The following is a 23388-nucleotide window of genomic DNA, read 5'->3' as shown; positions in this document are numbered from 1 at the left end:
TCCGTACTCGGTTGAATTACCCGGCCGGTGGAGGGTCTGCGCAACTCCAGAATTGTGGACGGTATCATCTTGGTAGAATTCGGTTTCGTCAGTCACGAATACCTCTTGTTGTTTTGACATCTTCTCAGCTTTTTGGGTGGGTTTTTGTTTTGTTTTTTTTTTTTTTGTTTGAGAATGAATGTGACTAGCTTCTAGTATCTTTCCCCACAGACGGCGCCAATTGTTCCGGGTGTAATTCCAGAGCAGTTATTTATTACCACCCGTGCTTGTAGAATGACGTCTTTAATTGAATCCTCCCTGCGGTCTCCTGAAACGATGAACAAACTGAGGGCTCGGCTTTGGACCGAGCGAACTCACTCCGACGCTCAAGTCAGTAAACTTAGAGAGATAAGTTGTTGTTACTTGGTGAAGTATATATTGTAGAGAGATAAGGAAGATATTACCAGATGAATAGTGATTCTTAGGTTAAATTGTGGATCTCCTCCTCAATGAGAGTTGAGGAGTATTTATAAACTTTCACCTTTTGTCACGTAGTGGCCAAGTGGCTAGCAGGTGGAAAGACTGATCTACCCCTCGGCCGAGGGACCCATGGCAGGCCGGCGGGCCCTGTTGACTCACCGCCGAGGGGTCTTGGATTTGAGTTCGCGGATGTGTGCCTCGGCTGGCTTGTTGCTCCAGCCGGGACCCAAGAGACAGGCCGACAGGCTGCGTCGGTTAGGCTGTCTAAGCCGTTGACTTGCTGTGGATATTGTTCCGGGTGTAATTCCGGAGCAGGTATTCGTTACCACCCTTGGCTCTGTAGAATAATGTCTTTGGTTGGGTTCTTCTTGCCTTTACCGTTCCTCTCGGCCTCTCCTGCAACAATGAACGAACTGAGGGCTTGGCTTTGTGCCAAGCGTACCCACTCCGACGCTCAAGTCAGTAAACTTAAAGGATTAAGTTGTATGTTATTTAGAGCAATATATTGTAGAGAGATGAGGAAGATAATACCAGTTTATGCGTGATATTAGGTCAAGTTGTGGATCCCCTCCTCAATGAAGGTTGAGGAGTATTTATAGGCTTTCACCTTTTGTCACGTAGTGGCCAAGTGGCCAAGTGGCTAGCAGGTGGAAAGACTGATCTACCCCTCGGCCGAGGGACCTATGGCAGGCCGGCGGCCATGTTGGCTCACCGCCGAGGGGTCTTGGATATGAGTACGCGGGTGTGTGTCCCGGCTGGCAGATTGTCACGCCGGGACCGAGGATAACAGGCCGATGGGATGCATCGGCTAGGCTGTCTAAGCCGTTGACTTGCTGTAGATATCTTTGACCTTGCTCAGTATGTTGACTTGGTCAGCGGTGCAGAATATGCCCCATCAATTTGCCCCCAGCGTAGTCTATGCCGTGGTATGGGCTCCGATGTGCGTTTGAGCGTATATTCTGCGCAAGTAATTTGGAAAAAATTTCTGCATCGGCTTCTTCTTCGGCGGCCTCTGCTTAGGCCGTACCATATCCCCCCTCCACATGGATGTGTAAAGGGCATCCGATGTGGAAAAGAAAGTGACGCTGGCCGATACCAGGGTTGAGAGTGCCGGTTGCTTTTGATTGCCCCCGACCGGCGCTACGTAGCTTGGTTGATCGAGTGGCCGGCGGAGAACAGATGCTTGGGATTTTTGCTGAGGAAGGTGAATAGGCGGAGAGATATGAATGGGCGTGTTGAAGACGCTTGGTCACTTTTGCATTGATTGACATCTAACTGTTGCAACGATTGACATCCCATGGTTGCATGTCCGACACGTGTCTGCACGCTGATTGGTTGACGCTTCATGGGTACATTCATTGATTGGTCCTTCTTCATGGGCTTTTCCCTATAAATAGGGAAGTTGCTCCGAAAAATTGGCCACCAATTTCATTCTCCAAAATTTTCTTCTCTCTAAACTTCCAAGGGTTTCTTTGTCTTCTAATTTACAGAGTTTGTTACTCCGGCGAGCGTTTTCTTCAAGGTAAACAAACTTTCCAATTCTTAATTTTTAAGTTCATTGTAAACATGTCTTTGTTGATGGGCCTAGTAAGCGGGCCACGGGGACGACCTGCGACAAGGCCTGGGGGCCCTAGGTCTCCTTCTCCCGAAGTCGATCCTCGTATTCTGGAGGAATGGGAGGATGACTCCGATGTCGATGATGAGCCAGACGATTTTGATGATGATCTTTGAAAGGGCTCGTCCTAGTAAGGCGAGGGAGTACGTTATGGATCATGGTGACGCCTGTAAAGTCCGTCTTGACTGTGCTTGGACCCATAAGTTAGCCCATTGCTCGGTGAGATATTTTTCGAGAAACATTTCTTCTTTGGTGAGGGCTACGAAATTGTTATCCGGAGGAGGGTCGTTTGTCTGTTGCCCTCCCCCGGGCCCACACCGGCGTATACATGCGGCACTTGGAGTACGGGCTCCGATTTCGTGAACGAGCATGTTATGGCCATTATTAAGGCCATGAACGTTCTTGTTGCCCAAGCGCACCCATTGGCTATGAGGACCATAGTCGGCTTTGTCGGCTTTGTCTCTTCAAGGGGGAGGTCCCAACGGTGAACTTATTTCGCCGACTTCATTACCTCCAGCCGTCATTCTCTGGCCGCGCCGGGTGGTACAGTGTGCACACGGAGAAGGGTTATGTCTCTGCTGACAAACTTTCCTCTTGCAAGGGCTGGCAGGGTCGGTGGGTGTACGTTAAGGTCTTGGGATGACTATCCGCCGCTCGCGACTTTCAAAGACCGAGTTAATTTGCGGTGCGAGACTAAGGCGGAGCATGACGGATGGGTCTCCGGAAGAAGCTTAAAATGGACGTCGGCAAGGTCCTTCTTACGGAGGACGAAAGCGCGATGAGGCTTTTGAGTTGGACAAGAGTGGGCTGCCGAAAAGATGGATCCCCCCGACGCAGATCATTCTTCAGGATGAGCCGCTTTGCCATGTCGGCCTCATACCGGCCCTAGCGCGGGGTGAGTGGGGTCGGTGTGAGGCCCATCACCGTTCTCATTGTGTTTTTGAACTTTGATTTATTTCTTCTACTTAATTCGTGCTTCGTTTCCTTCGCAGGCCATTTTGGACCGGACACTCGAGGATATCCTCCGGAGAATGGGGTGAACAAAGATAAGACCGTTGTTAACTTACGTCCCAAAGCTCTCCCCAATGACCGCAGGAGGTCGCCGGCGATCTCATGGAGCGGCGGTGAAAAGCTTGAGTGCGGTGGAGACCCGGGCGAAGGTCGTTAGTAACGTGCCGCGCCACACGCGAAAGACGAAGTCCTCGGCGGTGGTGGCGTCGTCATCGGCTCCGCATTCCATTCCCCCTGTTCAGAAGAAGACGGTGGAGATCGTTTGTATCTCCAACGGGGATGACTCCGACGAGGAGGAGGGGTCGCCCCTTGTCCAAAAAGAAAGCGCATCACCGTTGATTCTGCTGGCGACGAGGAAACGCGTCTTTCGGCCAAGAAGGCCAAGCACGGTATTGTTCTATCGTGGCTTGATTTAGCTGGTTCCTTAGGCGCGCTGTGTAAAGCTCTCGGCATATCTGCGTATGTCGATACTTATGCCTACTTTAAATTTTGTAGATCGGCCATGATCGCCGCCGCTCTGTTGGGCGGCAAGTGGAGGGGAGTTCGTGCGGGTGGTGATCAACACGTCACCGTGAACTCTTCATCCCGAAGGTTTCCTTCTCCCACTCTGAGCCGGTGATCAAAGGGTCATTCTTGTCCCTTCATCCGAAGGTTTCCTTCTCCCGGCTCATAGATGAGGGCACGGAATCGATCAAGGAGTGGCGAGGTGGAACAGATCTTACGGTGCTCGTATCGTAGAGCGGGAGAAGGCCGTGGCTCAATCCGCTTTTGAGCTTAATGCCACTAAGAAGGTGGCCGTGAAGGCAAAGCAGGATCTTCTCAATGAGCAGAGGCTTAGGGGAGATCTTTGAGAGGCTCTCTTGGGCGAAAGAAAACTTAGCGGGGACGTTGAAAAGGAGGTCCTTCTTTGAGAGAGCCAAGGCCGAGGCTGCGGCAAAGAAGCCGCTAAGTCGCTGGAGAAGTGTAAACTTGTTCGGAGGCGCGCCGACCTCTACCTCCAGCAGAGGATGAATCCGGGGACTGTTTAAGGCCCGGTCGGAGGTGGTTCGGAGCAAAGAGGCCGTTATTAGGCAAAAGGAGAAGGACATTGAGATGCTTCAAACCGTCATGCTCCCTAACATGTGTCTTGGTTAGGGATTTGGCCGAAGGAGTCGCTAGGGAAGTGATTGAAGAGCTCTTCCCTCTTGATGGTTCCTTTCCGTGGGATAGATATGACGAGCTGCTTGATGACAAGCTCGAAGCCAAGGAGAAGGCCGTGGCGGAGAAGGCTAAAGAGGCGGTGAGGGAGAAGGCGGAGAAGGAGGCGGTGCCGAGAAGGCGACTCTTCCGAGAAGGCTAAAGAGGCCACGGAGGAAGCCAAGCGGGCAAGGGTTTGAGGCCGCCGAGGCTAAGGCCGAGGTCTTTGAAGCCGAGGCCGCTAAGAGAGTCTTTGGGTTACCCGTCGAAGAAAGTGCCATTGCTGGCGATGGTGAGCAACAACGGACATAGGGAGATAATATCGTAACCTTTCGTCTTTTGGCTTATGCTTGTAATTTCTTGTAATTCGTTGAACATTCTTAATAAGAGTTCGTTTCTTTTGCCTCCGGCCCGGCCGAGGTTTTTACCTCACTTCTTTTTCTTACGCTAGTATTTGTGCGTCTCGATTGTACCTCAGCGTCTATGTCTGCGTCTGGGTTGTCTCCTTACGTTATTAATTGAGTGTCTCTTTTGTTCCCGCCTCGGCTTGGCCGAGGCGGTCTAGAGTGCGTATCTCAGTTGTGTTAACGCTTCTAAGGCATTTTGATTGCTTTGCAAGTATCAAGCTATTTGCGGTCGCGATTGCCGCTCTTGTCGATGTGACAAGTGTGAGCTAGCATCCGCTTCTTATTCTTCGGCTGCCGTGGCGTCTACCACTTGGAGTGACTGCGACGGCGTCTAACCTCTTGGGGTGACGGCCGTGGCGTCTACTACTTGGGGTGACTGCGACGGCGCCCGCTTCTTCATGGGACTACCGTGGCGTCTACCACGTGGAGTGACTGCGACGGCGTCTAACCTCTTGGGGTGACGGCCGTGGCGTCTACTACTTTAGGTGACTGCGACGGCGCCCGCTTCTTCATGGGACTACCGTGGCGTCTACCACTTGGAGTGACTGCGACGGCGTCTAACCTCTTGGGGTGACGGCCGTGGCGTCTACTACTTGGGGTGACTGCGACGGCGCCCGTTTCTTCGTAGAGACTGCCGCTCTTGTCGGTATGACAGTGTGAGCCGACATACGCTATCGATAAAGATCGCCGCTCTTGTCGGCATGACGGTGTGAGTCGGCGTCTGCTTGCTTCCTAGTGACTATGGGAAGAGCGAACATTCGATGGAAGACTTGGATGATTTTCATTTAGATAAAAACATGCGTCGGGGTGCCCACAATTTGTTTTGGACACCTCGCCGCTACATAGACTATTCCCGAGACTACCGGCGTCTAATGGCCTAGTCGGCCACTAGTTACATCCATGAGGTCGCCCTCTGTTGTAAGGATAGACCTTTCCCTTTTTCGATTTTTTTGCCACTTTGAGGGATTGCATGTTGCATCCTCCGGCGGCTATCCGGACGTTGACCACCTCGTCATTCTCGTCTTTGGAGACGAGCTTATGCGCTTCCCCCGGTCCGAGACATACATTAGTGTCAGGGCCCGGATGGACATCACTGCGTCGGCCTCGCTCGGGGGTGACCCGGCCTATGAGAACGTTGTAGGCGGACGAGCCGTCGATGACCACGAACTCGGCTAGGATGTTTTTGGCCGCACTCTTTTCGCCGAAGGTCACCGGAGTCGATTGATCCCAATGGTACCAGGCCCCCCGGAGAGAAGTCGTATAGTGGGTTCGTGCGGGGGCTCAAATCCTTGACTTTCGTGCCGAGGCCGAGGAAGCACTCCCGAACATGATGTTCGTGTAGGCGCCGGTGTCAATCGGGCACCTCTTGACCAAGTGGTTGGATATGTCCAAATTGACTACGAGTGGGTCGTTTGTGAGGAGCGACGACGACTCCTTCGTAGTCCTTCCTTCCAATGGTTATATCGGGGATGTTGGAAACGGGGGTCATTTGTGTTGGGCACAAAGTTGATGGCTTGATATAGTTCGTTCAGGTGTCGTTTGTGCCCATGAGCGGACCCTCCGTTCTCGTTGCCCCCGATGACAACATGGATCACTCCTATCCGTTCAAAGACGGATTTCTTACCTGAACTGTCGGCGTCGGTCTTTTGGCCTTTGGCAACGTACTTGCCGAGGCTCCCCTTCCGGATCAGCTCTTCAATGGCGTTCTTCAGATGCCAACAGTCGTTGGTTAGATGGCCGGTGTGGCTGTGGTACTCACAGTACTGGCTCGTGTCACCGTCACTTTTTGGCTTGGGGGGTCTCTCCCACTTCTGGCCCTCGTCCTTGCTCAGGGCGAAGACCTCGGCGACTGATACGACGAGAGGGGTTTTTTCACTATACCGCCTCTGGTGGTACGTTCCTGAACCCCATCCGGCGCCCGCAGAGTCCTGTTTCCTGGAAGATTTGTCCGACCGTGACCTATTATTCTCACGGCGTCTCTCATCGGACCGTGAGTCGTTGTTATCACGGCGTCTCTCATCCGGGTTGTCCTCCCGGCGGCTCTTCTTTTCTGAGTGCTCGGCCTCGCTGGGGCCTACCCAGGTCTTGTGATAGTCCTCTACCTTGATGGCTTGATCAGCCAACTTCCTAGCGGCGTCCAGACCCAGGCCTCCGCACTTGATGAGCTCATTTTTTAATTCTCCCCTTGGGAGACCTTTCATCAGCGCGAAAGCCGCCAATTCGGGATTAATTTCTCGAATCTGCTGAACCTTTCCGTCGAACCTCTTCACATAGCTTCGTAGAGTCTCGCCCCCCTCCTGTTTGATAGTTAGGAGGTCTGACGTCTCCACGGCCCTCCTCTTATTGCAAGAGTAATGGGCTAGAAAGGCGTCCCTTAGGTCGGCGTAATAATATACCGAGCCGTCGGGGAGCCCCTTGTACCAGCTTTGAGTCATCCCATGCAGAGTTGTTGGGAAAACTCGGCACCAGACCTCATCGGGCTGCTCCCACACCGACATGTAAGACTCAAAAGCCTCAGCGTGGTCAGCTGGATCACTATCTCCTTTGTATGATAGAGGTGGCAGCTTGAGCTTGGTTGGCACCTGGATCTCAGGACGTAGGTCCGAGGGGGCTGTCGACCACGTGTCGAACTATACGCGCGACCGGCTCCTCGCATTCCTAGTCCGGCTCCTCCCTCGTAGCGGGAAGGACTCCTTCTTCGACTCGGACTTCTCCTCCAACTCGCCGAGTCGGACTCCTCGGCTCCTTTGGGGTAAGCCTCGTTCGTGCGGCGGGGACGCTGTCCTCCCATGAGTATGGGAAGGACTTAGGTCTACCGCGCCCACTTTGGGCTCCCCCGGCGACTTGGCTGGGTCAGCTTCTCCTAGTGCTCCGTTCAAATTTCTCGGAGTCACGTTTTGGGCCCTGGTTCCCTGGGACGATTTCCGCCGCTCTTGTCGGCGCGTGACGGTGTGAGCGGGCGTATTACTAATTAGGTCCGGGAGCATTTTCGGTTTGCTACGTCAACCACATGTCCCATGATGGTGACTGGTTAGTTTGGCGGCGTGGCGTGTCGGTATTATTGGCATCCGAACTCCGGTTGGATTACTCCACCGGTGGAGGGTCGCATGACTCGAGAATTGTTCAAGGTATCATCCTGGTAGAATGCGGTTTCGTCGATTCTGACTGCGTCTTGTTGTTTCGACATTTTCTTAGCTTTTTGGGGTGGGTTTTTGTTGGTTTTTTTTTTTTGTTTGGGAATGAATGTGACTAGCTTCAGTGTCTTCCCCATGAGACGGCGCCAATTGTTCGGGTGTAATTCGGAGCGGTATTCGTTACCACCCTTGGCTCTGTAGAATAATGTCTTTGGTTGGGTTCTTCTTGCCTTTTAGATTTCTCTCGGCCTCTCCTGCAACAATGAACGAAGGCGAGGGCTTGGCTTTGCTTTGTGTTGCAGCGTCTACATTCCGACGCTCAAGTCGATAAACTTAAAGGATTAAGTTGTATGTTATTTAGAGCAATATATTGTAGAGAGATGAGGAAGATAATACCAGTTTATGCGTGATATTAGGTCAAGTTGTGGATCCCCTCCTCAATGAAGGTTGAGGAGTATTTATGCGCCACCTTTTGTCGCGTGGTGGCAAGTGGCCAAGTGGCTAGCGGTGGAAAAGATCGATCTACCTCGGCCGAGGGACTATGGCAGCGGCGGCCATGTTGGCTCACCGCCCAGGGGTCTTGGATATGAGTACGCGGGTGTGTGTCATTTTGGCAGATTGTCACGCCGGGACCAGGATAACAAAGCCGATGGGATGACGGCTCATTTATCTAGCGGATTGACTTCTTTGTAGATATCTTTGACCTTGCTTCGTATGTTGACTTGGTCGGTCGGTGCGAGAATACGCCCCATCGATATCTTTGACTTGCTTCAATATGTTGGTAGTCGGACGTGGTGCGAGAATATCGCCCCATCAAAGGGCATAATAGATCATTATTGTTGAAAAATTATTTACCATGTTAAGATTAATATCAATGATGATTTTGTTTCACTGATTAGGTCTTTGCTTCGAGTAAGAGATAGACAAATTGAGGTGATTAATGTTGGGTTTAATCAATCTTTATCATCGATTATTAGGGTTACAGTAAAGAGTTAAATTCAACATGAAATGGTAAGTCAACGCCAGAAAGTTGACTTTTTTTTTGTCGGAAGTGATTTTTGGTAGTCTTTCGCGAAATGAAGAAATGAAAGGTAATTGAAAGCCAAAAATAAAATGAAAGATAGTTGTTCACAAATGACCCTAAATAAAAGGTAGTTTCTGACAAAAAACTCTTCTAAAAAAGAAAAAATCGGCTTCGTTTAAAAAAAAAAAGATGATAACAATCTACTAATCTTAATCGACTAATTCATGGAGTACAAATTAGTCAAACTTTCTAATAAATTCGGTCATTTCCAAATAGTCGCCTATTAGAAGGTACTAATTATTAGGAGATAATAATAAAATCAAGAATACAAAGGGAAATCAGTCCAAGCACCAGAAACATGACCATTCTCACAAACATAAGCCCTAACAACAGGATCGCCATCTTCATGAAACCCAAATCCCCTCTTCAAACAAAATGCAGAATGCAAATCCCAAGTATCCTTACACCCACAAAACGCACAGTTTAACTCCACTTTACTCCTCTGCCCATCGTTTATCGTCCTCCATACCCTCGTTCTCTTGAAATTCTTGAAAACTCCGCGAAACACCATGTAATTCCTCTTCTCTTCCATATGAACGCACCCTGGCCAATCACTTAGGTACAGACAATCTTCTCGAAATCGACTCGCTAACAGCTTATTCCCTTGTTCCCTGCTTAAATTCCACGCCCCCGACGCCAAATGCGCTCTTAACAACCTCGTTTTCGCCTCGCCGCCTATCGCTAACTTCCTCTTCTTCATATCGCCTCCGGCTTCGCCCTCGCTTTCAACGACCGCGATCGCGGCGGTCGCGGTCGTTGATTCCGAGGATGTTTCGGAATTGTCGTAGATTGTGTCGTAGTACAAGTCATCATACAAAGTCCACGTGTCACCGTTGTCGACTTCGTTACTGGGAGCGACATCGGCGGCGGCGGCGGAATTGGAACCGGTGGGGGTGGGGGTAGGAGTAGGGGTATGATGGTAATTTTGATCAGGGCCGAGTTCGCGGAGGAGGCCAAAATCGGAATTATCGAGGAGGACGCCGGAGTGAAGGAGGCCGGGGCAGCAGACGGCGATCTTGTAGAGTGAAGACCACGCGCCGGCAGGTGAAGTGGACGGCGCGTGGAGGTCGGTAGAGAGAGTGGAGAGGCACTTAGACTTGCAACACACGGCAGAGATTAGGGAAGAGAACTTGTTACACACGCATGATAGTCTAGCCCAGCTTCTTGGGTCGTCTTCTAATAAGAAGAATATCTTTAAAACGACGTCGTCAGAGAGTTTTGAGAATGTTTTGTCCGACATTGCTAATTAGAAAGAAGAAGAAAAGAAGATATTTAGCGGTGGTGTTTGTGTTTGAGTTTGGGCGTGAATCAAAATGTGGTGAAGAGTGAAGGAGTTTGAAGCATGAGGGGATATTTGGTGGAATTATTTATTGACTCGCAAATTCTTGTTTTAAGACGGATTTATCTATCTTAAATTTAATACGGGTCTAATAAAAGAGATATGATATGACAAAAAAAAAGAGCTCCTAGGAACTAGTAAAACAATTTGTCTTATCTAATTATGTGGAGTACTTTGTATATTTAACCATTTTATTTATAAGATAGATATTCCCGTTTTAAAAGAGACTAACCGATTCATTTATTATGACAAGTGGGAGAGGAGTTAGTTTGGGAATAATATATGTATGGTTTAAGTGAGTTTGAGTGATGATGACGTTGGGAAATATGTGGTTGATATGTTTGGGACGTCCTCGTTTTAGAGGTAGGGCCACATAAACAACTTAAACCATTCGTTTTCCATTATTCACCTCTAAAAGATAACACCCTCATCTAATCTTTGGTTCCTTTAAGCTAATCATTTTTCAGCCTTTTCTTTTGTTTCTCCATTTGCAAAATTCCAAGTTCCAACTTATGATTTTAAGGGATTGCTCTTGCTCACTCTTCATTATAATTGCATAGTATATTCGTATGAGATATGGAGTCTAAGACAATATTGTTACCAGGGACGAAGCTACACATATCAATTAAACGGGCATTTTTTTTCAAAAAAAAAAAAAACTATGATTAGAAATATAGCTTAAGATTGATGGATCAGGCAATTGGTAGAATTGAACCTAAATTTAGTCCCTAATTGTTGTTGTACTATATTCTTTACACAGTTTTTGAAATTGTATAGCTAGTACTTACTTTGTTCTAGTGAATAGTGTATATTTACTTTATTTAATAATGGCGAAATAAAGTAAATGTAAACTATTAATTGTGACAGAGAGTATAAAAAATGAATATAGCCTTTATCTGATGAAAAAATAAATTCACTATCAGCTTGTTTTACAAATATCTTCCAAATATATTGTCTTTTTACCTTCTACTCGCTACTAATTGTAAATTCGTAATGCTAATGGTCCACTTAAACTAGTGTTTGTATAAACTAGGGAGTATGTGAATTCGAAAGAATTTATAAGATAAGGGGAGTAATAGTTTTACCAATTGAGGAGCTAATAACATTCATTTTTTTTTTCTGAGTGTAAATAGATTTATAGTGACAATCCCGATAGCACATTTGTATTAATTTGAGAAGTGGAAGAAAATTAAAATACGGAAGGAGTCGTTAATAAAGAGTAGCAAGTGAGAAGTCTATGTACATCTGCATATAGTTGTTGACATGGTGGCATAAATGAATCGTGAATTCACAAGAAATCGTGCATCTTTGGAAATGTTTTGTACATAAAGATTGGTGAATATAGAATGAGTGGTGATCTCTAAGTGGGCTTTAACAATAAATGGCGTCAAAGCTTTGTTCAAGATATTGTCTCAAACTTCTAATCATTGTTTAGTGAAGGCATCAAGTTAGAGATTGTCTCAAACGCTCGCTATCAATATTCCGTTCTACTCCATGCTATCATAGTTTTAGTAGTTTGTATTAATAATGTTGTTTTAGTCTTACACAATGGATGTATTATGGGCTCTGAGAGCCAAAACATCATGTAATACATCTTTTTCTCTCCGATAAAAAAAAAAAAAAAAAAAAAAAAAATGCTCATTTTTATTGACCCAAAATTCAAACGAACAAACACTAATTGTAAAACTAGTTCCTAATTATCACAAAATCTCACTTTAGACGGAAAGTTGTAAACGGGTCAAATATATCATAACTTATATAATAAGACAAACAACAAGTAGGATAGTGGGGATTACTATTCATGCAAAAATAAGATTATTTGACTCGACTATATCTTTAGACGGATATACCCCTCTACAATGAGACTAATTGCCTAATTATAGTCTTCTATGTAAAATTAGCAAGCTTGCAACGGGTCAACTACTACACATGTGGGTAAATAAGACAAACAGATTGCTACTCCCTAGACACTTTGTTTTTGTCTTATCTATCCACATGAGTAAATATACTTAACCCGTCGCAAGCTTGTGACGGATAGTGCGCGTCTTCAAGGTGAATTTGTGATAAGAGAATTTGTAATGTAAAATTTGTTGGAAGAGTTTGGTATCAAGGTAAAGTGGAAGAAATAAGCAAGGACAGACCATGTGCAACTCTTTATCGGGTTTGGTTGTTTGTTAGGTCAATGAATGAATGTGTGCGCCTTGTATTTTTCACTCAAACAAACAATACATTCACAACCACAAATCCACAAGCCTTAATGCCTAACAACAAAGACATTGCGTCGAGTGGGCATCCTCTACTGCTCGATGCTTTAAGCACTGTCTCTATCACATTCACAATCAAGAATCTATACGTTGCACCATAATACTACTATCATACTCCTTAGCTTTTCAGCAAATAGATTACCTTCGATGGTGTTTAAAAACGCAAAACTAAATTCCATCTCAATCCCTTTGTTAGAGTTCAAGAGGAATTCAATTCCAAATTTCAATTTTTCAATAATTTAGAAGACTGTAGAACTGGAATTGAGATTAGGCATGGGAGGTCGAGAATTCGATCACAATAGTCATGGTATCAAATGACTGTTGTACTGCAGGAATTGAAATACCCCAAACTTTAAATAGGTCGAAATTGATAAGAATTGAGCCAAATATGAAGTCCAAATTCTAAAATTTCCCAAACGCTTAAAATAAGTCAATTATGGAATCCAATCCCAATTCTTGATTCCTAAGAGTGTGTTTGGATTGAGGGATTTAGAGGGAAAAGAAAGGAAGGGAGAGTATGGAATTTTGAATCCCTTGTTTGGATAACAAATGAGGGTAGAGAGAAATGGAGGGGGAGAGATCCAGAAGGATTCAATTTTCCTCCTCCAAGCTTAATCAAAATCTCTCAACAATAGGCAAGATTTGGAAGGAAATTGTATCCAAACACCCACACCCCATTCCCCCTCCCATTCCCATTCCCTTCTCTCCCTTTCCCTTCCCTCCTTCCCTCTCCCCTCCCTTTCCCTCTACCTTTGCTATCCAACGGTGGGTTCGGAGGGTTATGAAGTGCGTTTCATCTGTGACCTTTTCGGTTCTGGTGAATGGGACCCCGTCTGAAGCGTTCCGACCTGAGCGAGGCTTACGTCAAGGGGACCCACTTTCCCCCTACCTCTTTATTCTTTGTGCGGAAGCTTTGTCGAATCTAATGAGAAGGGCCGTGGAGAGTAATTCCTTACACGGGCTGCGTGTGGCTCCGTCTGCTCCGACTGTCTCACATTTGTTCTTTGCGGATGACAGTATCTTCTTTGTGCGAGCAAATGTCAATGAAGCGGATGCTATAAATAACATTCTTCGGAGGTATGAGGCAGCGTCTGGTCAGCTGGTAAATTTAGACAAAACTACGGTCTCCTTTAGTAAAGGGGTGACAGCTACGGTCAGGGAGCAGATTACGGGAAGGCTTGGGGTGGTTGAGGTCGAGGAACAAGAGAGATACTTGGGGCTTCCAACGGTCATAGGACGATCCAAAAAGGCGATAACTGACATTCTTCGTGATAAACTCAGCAAAAGATTACAAGGATGGCGCGGGAAAATTTTGTCGAGGGCTGGTAGGGAGGTTCTTATAAAGGCAGTTGCCAATTCACTTCCTACCTATGTAATGAGTGTTTTCAAAATCCCGTCGAGTTTTTGTGATGAGCTGCGGTCAATGGTTTCTCGCTTTTGGTGGGGACATGAGGAGGGGAGACGTGGTATTTCGTGGGTTGCTTGGTGGAGGATGTGTCGGCCTAAAAGCGATGGGGGTTGGGCTTAGTGATTTTGAGCTTTTTAATAGAGCGTTGCTAGGAAAAAAAAGGCTTGGCGACTAGTGACTTCCGGATTGTCTATGGGCTCGGGTAATGAAGGCGAGATATTACCCCAATTCTGATTTTTTGGCGGCAAATGTAGGGAATGGACCAAGTTACACTTGGCGTGGGATTGTGGAGGCGAGGGGAGTCCTAGACTACGGCCTGCGAAGAAGAATAGGCAACGGGCATGATACTTTGGTGTGGGGGCAAGCTTGGATTCCAGGGACCCAGACTGGGAAGGTCATAGCGCCTAGTGTGACGGGGATGGAAGACTTGACGGTGGCAGACTTGCTAATACCGGGGGGAGGAGGTTGGGATAGGAATTTGGTGGACTCGGTTTTCTTGCCGTTTGAGAGGGAGCGGGTTTTAAATATCCGGGTTAGCTCCTTTGCCTCCCCGGACACGTGGTTCTGGGATAAGGAAAAGGATGGGGAATACTCGGTTCGCTCGGCTTATGCGGCTTTAGCAGGTCACAGCACTAGTTCGACGGAAACTTCGAGTTGGGAAAGGGAACGATGGTTATGGAACCGGCTTTGGAAAATTCCTGTGTGGCCCCGTGTCAAGCTTTTCTTCTGGCAATTGTGTAGCGAAGCGATAGCAACATCAGACAACATAGCAGCTCGGACCAAAGGTGAGATCTCTCCTTGTTATTTTTGCTCCTCTGTTAACGAATCTTGTTTACATTTGTTTCGAAATTGTAGTGTGGCGGCTTGGGTGTGGGAGGGACTGGGCCTTAATTGTGCCGAGGAGGGGGAAGGTGGTGGGTTACGGGAATGGATAGAGGCGTGCTGGGGTAATTTTTCCATGGATGATTGCGGGAAATTTATGCTTGGTTGTTGGGCAATATGGGAGTGCCGAAACAAGTGTGTGTTTGAAGGAACAAGGGTGGAGCCAGAAAGGATCATTAAGAGAGTGAGGGATGTGATGGTCGAGATGGGGGAGGCTGAGGTTGACAGCAGGAGACGGAGGGCGAGAGAGAGACGGGAGGTAGCTAATGAGGAAAGTGAAGGTTGGCAGCCGGCAAGAGGAGAGTATGTCAAACTGAATGTTGATGCGGGGGTCAAGGAAGGTGAGGGGGTGGGTACTGGTGCCGTGTGCAGGGACGGACAGGGAAACATTCTTTGGGGAGTGTCCGTTGCGCGTGAGGTTACTTGGGACCCAGGAATAGCGGAAGCGGTGGCGGTCTTAGACGGTTTACAGGAGGCCTTGGCCAAAGGACACCAACACGTGATGCTCGAGAGTGATTTGTTTACAAGTTATCGAAATCTTTGAAGGGAAAGCAAGGGACGAAGTACCTTATCGTTGGCTGTGGATGACATTCTTGGTTTTTGTAATAATTTTCAGTCGGTCTTGTGGTCACATACTAGTCGTGTAAACAATTGTGTCGCTCATGCCTTGGCACATGCTATTCCTAGAGTTGATGGTAGGGTAGAGTGGTCTGATGTTCTTCCTCCGGCTGCGCATACAGCGGCCCTTTGGGCGTTTTCCCTCAAAAAAAAAAAAAAAATCTCTCAACAATAGGCAAGATTTGGAAGGAAATTGTATCCAAACACCCACACCCCATTCCCCCTCCCATTCCCATTCCCTTCTCTCCCTTTCCCTTCCCTCCTTCCCTCTCCCCTCCCTTTCCCTCTACCTTTGCTATCCAAACACACCCTAAACATATCGTTGAGGGAAATAGAGATATCCAATGTCCAACCCTTTAAAATTCCATACACCGTCATCTTTACTAAAAATCACCTCCTTTCATTTCCCCTCCCGTCCCTGACTCCCTGTCCCTCCCGAACTCATCCCCCAATCCAAACACCCAGCAAAGATAACTCTGATGTGTTGAGTCATGAGTTCTGGATACCTGCCAAAATTACGCAAAGTGACCACGTAGTTAAACTCAAAACCTAACACATTGGCTTACTAACCACAGGGAATTAAAATTAATGAAAAGGTGCTTTGATTCTCAAGTACTCCGTAGTAATTTGTTGCCTAACAAAATTCAGAATTTAAAGAAAGATTCAGTCCGTCCTCACATAACAAAGCGTCAAACAGTAAAAATAGCTCCAAAAGTCCAAACTGTAATTGAAGTTGCAAGCTTTACTTGCTCCATTAGCCGTTCTTCCATAACTCGGGAACTTGTGAGTTTGAAGCAGCTTGGTGAACGAGCCAACACGATTTTCACCTGTTAATGTAAACGTGTTATACACTATAAGATTCTAGATTTAAGAAGAAAAAACACCCTAGTGGTTCAAGGACTCCAACAAATAGCGGGGCTGCGGGGGTAAGAGAGAGTATGTCAGTATATATGTACACGGCCTACCCTTTCTACTCCCTCCCATCCAAACGATTCTATCCACTTGCTTTCTGGAGGTCAAACTTGGTAAACTTTGACCGTAATTACGTAAAAAAGTATGTAACTTTGAAAGATAAAATTAATATATCTAGATTTGTAACGAAAAAAAAACACTTACAAAATTATATTTTTTGTAACAAAAAGTTATGTATTCATGGAGAAAAAGACGGTCAAAGTAGTGCCTCGAAGACCACCCAAAAGCAAGTGGGTAGAATCGTTTGGATTGGAGGGAGTATTAAAGAGGGAGTTGTTATTTCTAGACCATCTATAATGAAAATTGTGTAGAGAATAGCATCAAATTGTTCCTACTCCACAATAAAAAGAAGAGCAAGCAATTCATTGATCCATCTTTTTATCCCATCATAATTAAAAACTAAGACTACCGGAGCAGGAATAAGCAGAGTCCAACACTTGTACCTTGACAGGCTCTTGCTCCTGCTCCTGCTTCTGCTTCTGCTTAGGCTCTTCTTACCCTTGCTCGGGCTCCTGCTCCTGCTACGACGGGGACTGAGGCTACGCTTCTTGGGGCTTTTGCTCACATTTTTCTTACCCTGTAGATAAAATACAAAACAGTAATGCACAGTTCTTAAATAGAATCATTGCAGCCATACAAGGGACCATATCTTTACTGTCTTGAATAAAAGACAAAACGCAATGTGTTCACAGATGATGGAATGTACAAACATTTTAACCAGCTCGGGATATAGAGAAATATCAACTAAATAGGTTATATCACGATTCACGACTACGGGAGGGTGAAAAGGTGGCCTCCCATGTGAGTGTAAATGAGTAATACATTCATTATCTTCAAGTTTTGTTAGGGTAAGAAGTAGGGAGGAAACGAGGCGGAGGGAGGGCAGGGGGAAAGGAGAGACATTGAGAGAAGGAAGCCTTGGGGCTCTCCTCCCAAATGTTTGTCACATTGCAGGGATCCAAACAACGAATGAGGGGGAGGTGCGAAACTATTACCCCCTCTTCATTTCCTTGTATTCTCTACCACCACAGGCCTCCAATTTTCCTTCTATTTCCCTTCATGACCCTCACTAAACTATCCTCAGCCAAAAAAAGCCTTACAAAATATAAGCACACTTACAGGCGGCAGTGGTGATCTGGATCTTGACGGAGATCTGCAAAAGTTCCAGAAACAATGCAATTTAATATCCACGTATCCTTCTCAGACCTTGACCCAAAAGCCTTGATGCCTCTTGCACTTTAGGGTTACCAAATCCATAATTGAGAGTAAACAGAACAAGGGGAAGGGGAAAAAGGGAAAAAGATTTTTATGGACATGAGGGAAAAAATGATATACTCTACCGCAACCAACAAAGAAGAAACCACTTGAAAATATAAGCCTTTTGGAACAGCTCCATACAATAATTTAATGCATGCAGTATCCTTTCCAGAATGTACGACGAAATCCATAGAATCCAAAACGCTCCAAAATCCCACTAGCTTTTAGTTCCCAGTATTCCAGCTACCAGCTTTAATATGCCAGTCCATGAGCTTCTGTATCCAATCTAGCACCCATGGGATATGTGATGCTAAACGTATTAGAACAAACAGGCTATGAAGGTACCTAAAGCTGCGACTCAAAGAAACAGCCGCATACCTCCATAACAAAAGCAGGAAGTCTCGTATGAGATGGACTCACATATGAAACCAACTCAAATACTTGTGTATTCCTCATTCAATTATATAGTTACTGGGTTGGCCTCACATGTCCGACAAACTCATACGGGTTTTTGTGACAAAAGAGCTGAAACATCCAATCCAGAAGCCATAGTATTAGATCCCAATTTCAATCATGGTTGCGGTATCAATTGTCTCGTTTAACCTCGCTAAATGCGGTAAAATTCGATCACGGTCATCTTCCAAACCTTTCTAAAACGAGTGTGATTTGATGTCGCAGCCTTGATTAAATATCATGCCAAAAGCTAAAATTGTGATCTTCACATTGCCTTGCATATCTAAGCAAACATATGCAAGATTCACATTGTACAAAATATTAAAATAAGCAGGAAAAATGAATGCAGTCAATCACACTCCCTTTTTTTCTTCAAGAAACCAACAAGGTTCCTAAGCTAATAATTGCAGTCAAACAAACAAGTTCACATGATTAACCTTTTTTTATCAAGACGTACAGTAATACTCCTAAATTAATAACAAATAGTCCTACTGGTTACGCTAAAGCTCGTGGCATGACTCCTCACCCAGGCCACTCAAGCTCGCAAACATTAATACAAACCCCACCATAATCGCAAAAGATACAAATAAGGTTGTAGAAGGGAGGAGCGCAAAAACAAAATCTCATAGAGTATTTAAATGAGAGGACTCCATGGTCAATGCATGTTATGCACTTATGCATTCATGATCAATCCGGTTAACTTAGAAGTTAGAACTCATACAAACCATTCAAGATCATCAAAACAACTGTTGCAGGATGAAAAGTAAAAGCAAGATTTATCGTCATGCAAGCAATTCCCCAGTATAATGCTCCCGCTCAATGTGAAAAATCCATACCTCGACACAGGAGGAGACTTTGACTTTGATCGAGAACGGGATCTAGCAGGTGACCGCCGAGAAGCCTTCTTCAGTGGCTTGCTGCGCATCATAAAGAAACGGCAAATAAGAAACAGATTCTCAAGCCAACGGAGGTATAGTACTATTAAGAAAAAGAATCAAAATTATGAAACATACCTTGGACTACGACTCCTGCTATAACTACGGCCACGGCTGCGGCTGCGGCTTCTGCTCCTACCTCTTCCGGGACTAGGGCTGCCTTTATATTCTTTGACCTGAAAATGAAAGAATATTAACAGGGAAAAACAGAAAGAAACTCTGCCACGAATCCCTGCATGTGGAGTTGTATACAACTACTATAGTAGTACCAAAGAGGTTATATGCACTATTTTCAATTTTAAGAAAAAGAAACGGAACAAATACTGCACCATACCCGCACATATGCCCGAGAGAATGCATTTTTGAATTCTGTGTCATCAAGCTTCCTGATCTGAAGCACAAGGCAATCCACAAAATTATCACTAAAAATCCTAACAATTTTAGGATGCATACACTGACAGGTAAATGGAGTACTAAGGAATAAAGAACAGAGGCAGCAAGCATACAGCATTCTTCATGTCTTCATAATTTGTGTAGTCCACAATTCCCGTTGTTCCTGAACAGAATTAGATCACCTTTAATAAACAGGATAGACTATAAAGAGAATTGAAATTCCTATTAATCCACAACAAGAGTAATTGTTGTATCCTTGTATATGACATAATGCCCTTATTCGACAGCCTCGGAGAATACAAATAACAAACTTAGGCTGACAATATCTTAATTCTTACCACCACCATCACGGAAAACTTGGGAGAAGCAAACATCTCCAGCCCTACGCATGTGATCCTAGATAAGAAGAAAATTATGCACAACAAACAAGGTAAGATGAAGGCACAAACACAAGACATTCATGTAATCACAAGGGTGAGAATGAACAGCTTGAAATGACTACAAAACATCTATACCTTCAAATCTTGCCAGGAAGCAGAGTTTGGCAATCCAGTAATAAGCACTGCATTGATCATAGGGGTAAGGAAGATATCTCATTTACCAACCTGAAATTTGAACAAATATGCTGAAAAGAGATATTACCTCGATATTCAGTGTGTTTTGAGACACCACGACGATCTCCACTATTATTATTAGAGCGTGCAGTTGATGATGAGTGACCACGCCCACCATGGGCCAGCTCAACCTGTGAAACCACAAGGACCTTAACACAAATATATAAACGCAAAGCCTCAACTTTAAAGCAATAGAATATAGATGTAGTCAACAAACCCGAAGACGGTGGCCATCAAAGTCATAGCCATCACGGCCATCTATAGCATCTTGGGCATCCCTGGCCTCCTCAAACTGCAAGAAACATTTGCCAGATAATGAACAATATTATCTATAAACATAAATTAATGCTCTTCAATTGATGCAATGATGGTGTTATTTGTCTAAAATTGAAGATCCTTCCAGTTTATTTCAATACGAGCTTATTTCAAACTGTACCTGTGTTACCTTCGCTCCACATACCAACTCATTATCCTTATGACTTTACCCCTCCAACAATACATATACATACATATACTTCTCATTTGACTCAAATAGAAGACCTTTATTTCAGCATAAATAACCAAACATCCTCGTGACTAGGGGTGATAATGAGATGAGACAGCTCGCCTGGCTCGATAACTTTACGAGTCAACCCAAGCTAACGTTGGCTCCGCTCGGAAAGCTAGCAAACAACTCGAATTTGTGTGATAAGATAATATGGTGCTCTTATTTTATAAAAAAAATTATCATGATTATATCTTTTTATAACCATATCAAATGTTTTCATTGATTTCCCCTATGAGGTCGAGCTCGCGAGCATGGTAATGAGCTCCAGTTTAGTTTCATGAACACAAGCCAAGCAAGGCCAAACTCGGGCTCGGCTCGTTATCACCCTACTAGTCGTGACTTTACCCATTTGGCCTCAACAAAGCACCCCATGCCTTGTAATTTGATACAAAATTGAATCATAGTAAGGGTTACCTCAACAAAAGCATAACCGGGAGGCCTAGGGGGAATCTTCAAGTCCATGTGCTTAATGGGACCATATTTGTAAAACAAATCTTCAACTTCTCTCTCCCTGATATCTCCAGGAAGATTACCAACATACAACGTTCTATCAGATCGCCCACTCATTTTCCCTAATATATACAACCACCACACAATTAATTAATTAATTAATTAATAAAGAAATAAATAAGATTACCAGATGAAGAAAGAGGAAAATGAAGACTAATTAAATTAAGAGGTGATGAAGATTAGCAAGAAAGGGGGAAAATTACCAGATGAAGAAAGAGGGATTGATTAGGTCTGGAGGTCTATAGCGGCGGATTTGTATTATGGAGCAACAACAAGGTTCAATGTGGGATACACACAATGTCGTCTACAGTATGACTTGTTTACGACTGACCCAAAACCTATGCGGGTGGGTCAATCTAATTATGCTAGGCTTTGCCCGGCTTTTTTTTGGATCCACTTATATTGACTTTTGGGCTTTTTTTCCGGAAAGAATTAGGGGGTGTTTGGTAAACACTAGATTGCAAAAAAAATCAGCATATTTGGGGCTTTTAGCATATTTGACCAATCAATATGTTATTTGGTATGTTTGGTAAATAGCATATTGAAATAGTAGATTGAGGTCGAATCTACTATTTTACAATATGCTGCTCTCCCCAGCATATTCTAACAGTAGATTGGAAAAAAAACCATGTTCACCTTTTTACCCCTTAAAACATATTGATCCTACCTTTATTATAGAATAATTAATTTAGTCAATAATTTATTTATGTCCATATTTGTCATTTTACAAAGGATTAAGATAATCTGCTAATTCAAGTATGCTAATTACCAAACACCTTAAACAAAATCTGCTAATCAAATATGCTAGTCAAACCTGTCAACAAAATCTGCTAATTATAATCTGTTTTTACAATCTGCTTCTGCCAATAATAATCCGTTGTTTACCAAACAAAGCCTTAGTAAGGGTTTTTGATTCAAATCAAACGAAACAACAAATGAGATTTTTGGGTTGTTTGGTTGATTAAGGAACTTAATTTTTTTAGGAAAATACAATTCATGGAAATTAAGTTCCTTCATCCAATTCGGGTGAATTTCGGAAAAGTGTTTGGTTGCTCATGTAGGAATTAAACTAGTATTGGTGCCCGGCTTCGCCCGGGCTACCTCTACTTACCATTATTTTTTTTTCATTAAATAAAATTACTTAAAGTTGCACAACCCATAAATTTATCATTAATATATTTTTCTATGACGTATCCTAAAATTACGATGAAATAAATTTCGAGACAAATTCACTACTCCCGCTATTAATATTTTACTCTTATTAATGAAACAATAGTAATAACATTTCACTATTTACCCGTAATCATTGTTACTTTCACTACTCCCGACGTAATTATTGTTACTGTTACTACTGCCACATTAATATTGATAATTTCACTACTCTCGTCGTAATTATTGTTACTTTCACTATTGCCACATTAATATTGATTATTTCACTACTCCCCTTGTTGTTTCTACCACTTTCACCAATCTCGCTAATAATATTGTTATTTTTACTATTCAAAATGAGTGATTACTATCATATAATTATATCCAATGTTACTACAATTCTTTTTTTTGTGAAATTACTTTTTACTACTTAGACATGCAATTTTAAGATGATTATATATTTATATAAATATATTACATATATGCATTAAATCAAATCGAAAGAATTATGCAATATTATATATTATGCAATCTAACTTGAATTATTTATAACCTACTTATATTATATTTTTGTATGTTAAATAATTAACATCTCTATACATCTAATAAACTATAAAGTTTAATAAAATTGCATATATTTTAAATTTAATATATAATTTTATGATGATAATAATTAATACCATAAGCGTGCATGTTTATACTAATTAATTATTTTATTTTAAGGAAATTGACAATCTTCTAGTCTTCTATAAATATTTAGGAAAATTACCAAACATCTTCTTTCTTTTAGTTTCCTTGAAATTGACCATCTTAATTAATTATTTTATTTTAAGGAAATTGATCATCTTAATTAATTATTTTATTTTAAGGAAATTGCCATGTTTTAGTCTCTAACAAATGTTTAGGAAAATTACCAAACTTCTATATAATTTAATTTTAACCCAAGCTATATAATATTTGCATTGAGATCCCTTAATCGGGTCCATCACACGGTGCTAATGATTTAAAATTATATAGTATAATTAATTTGTATAACTTTCTTTAATTACATTGAAGTCCCTTTGATTTCTGGATTTAATATATAGTATTGATTCCACAGGAACTTCCAATTACCAAGGGGGGGTAGGTAAGCAACTTCCCACATCATGTAAGCATTGGAAG

At 43.9% G+C, this 23388-nt stretch overlaps 3 protein-coding genes across 7 annotated transcripts; 1 reads left to right on the top strand and 2 right to left on the bottom strand.

The window, feature by feature from the left end:
- Window positions 1-8980: 8980 nt before the first annotated feature.
- Window positions 8981-10651, bottom strand: LOC141603628 (phytochrome A-associated F-box protein). The gene has a single exon (XM_074422912.1). The coding sequence runs from the start codon at window positions 10124-10126 to the stop codon at window positions 9146-9148; it is 981 nt and encodes a 326-aa protein (XP_074279013.1). The 5' UTR covers window positions 10127-10651; the 3' UTR covers window positions 8981-9145.
- Window positions 10652-14102: 3451 nt separating this feature from the next.
- Window positions 14103-15323, top strand: LOC141644118 (uncharacterized). The gene has a single exon (XM_074453572.1). The coding sequence runs from the start codon at window positions 14103-14105 to the stop codon at window positions 15321-15323; it is 1221 nt and encodes a 406-aa protein (XP_074309673.1).
- Window positions 15324-15954: 631 nt separating this feature from the next.
- Window positions 15955-21449, bottom strand: LOC141603644 (serine/arginine-rich-splicing factor SR34-like). Of its 5 annotated transcripts, none has more exons than XM_074422913.1 (13): window positions 21282-21449; window positions 20983-21140; window positions 20239-20313; window positions 20050-20152; window positions 19923-19969; window positions 19746-19803; window positions 19521-19570; window positions 19349-19405; window positions 19093-19190; window positions 18916-18996; window positions 17489-17522; window positions 16813-16946; window positions 15955-16224 (listed from the first exon to the last, which is right to left on the bottom strand). In XM_074422913.1, exons 2-13 carry the CDS (start codon window positions 21133-21135, stop codon window positions 16221-16223), a joined length of 894 nt encoding a protein of 297 aa, XP_074279014.1. In that variant the 5' UTR covers window positions 21136-21140; window positions 21282-21449; the 3' UTR covers window positions 15955-16220. The 5 variants fall into 5 exon arrangements, 4 of the variants coding, with proteins under 4 accessions (XP_074279014.1, XP_074279015.1, XP_074279017.1 ...); XM_074422914.1 differs by lacking the exon at window positions 21282-21449 and adding an exon at window positions 21206-21221; XR_012525539.1 differs by lacking the exons at window positions 15955-16224; window positions 16813-16946; window positions 17489-17522 and adding exons at window positions 17775-17912; window positions 18005-18151.
- Between the last annotated feature and the right edge of the window lie 1939 nt (window positions 21450-23388).

Source organism: Silene latifolia, chromosome 1 (assembly GCF_048544455.1).
Source record: "Silene latifolia isolate original U9 population chromosome 1, ASM4854445v1, whole genome shotgun sequence".
In the NCBI taxonomy this organism is placed as follows: domain Eukaryota; kingdom Viridiplantae; phylum Streptophyta; class Magnoliopsida; order Caryophyllales; family Caryophyllaceae; genus Silene; species Silene latifolia.
The sequence above is the reverse complement of the archived record's forward strand: the minus strand, read 5'-3'. Positions and strand labels throughout refer to the sequence as shown.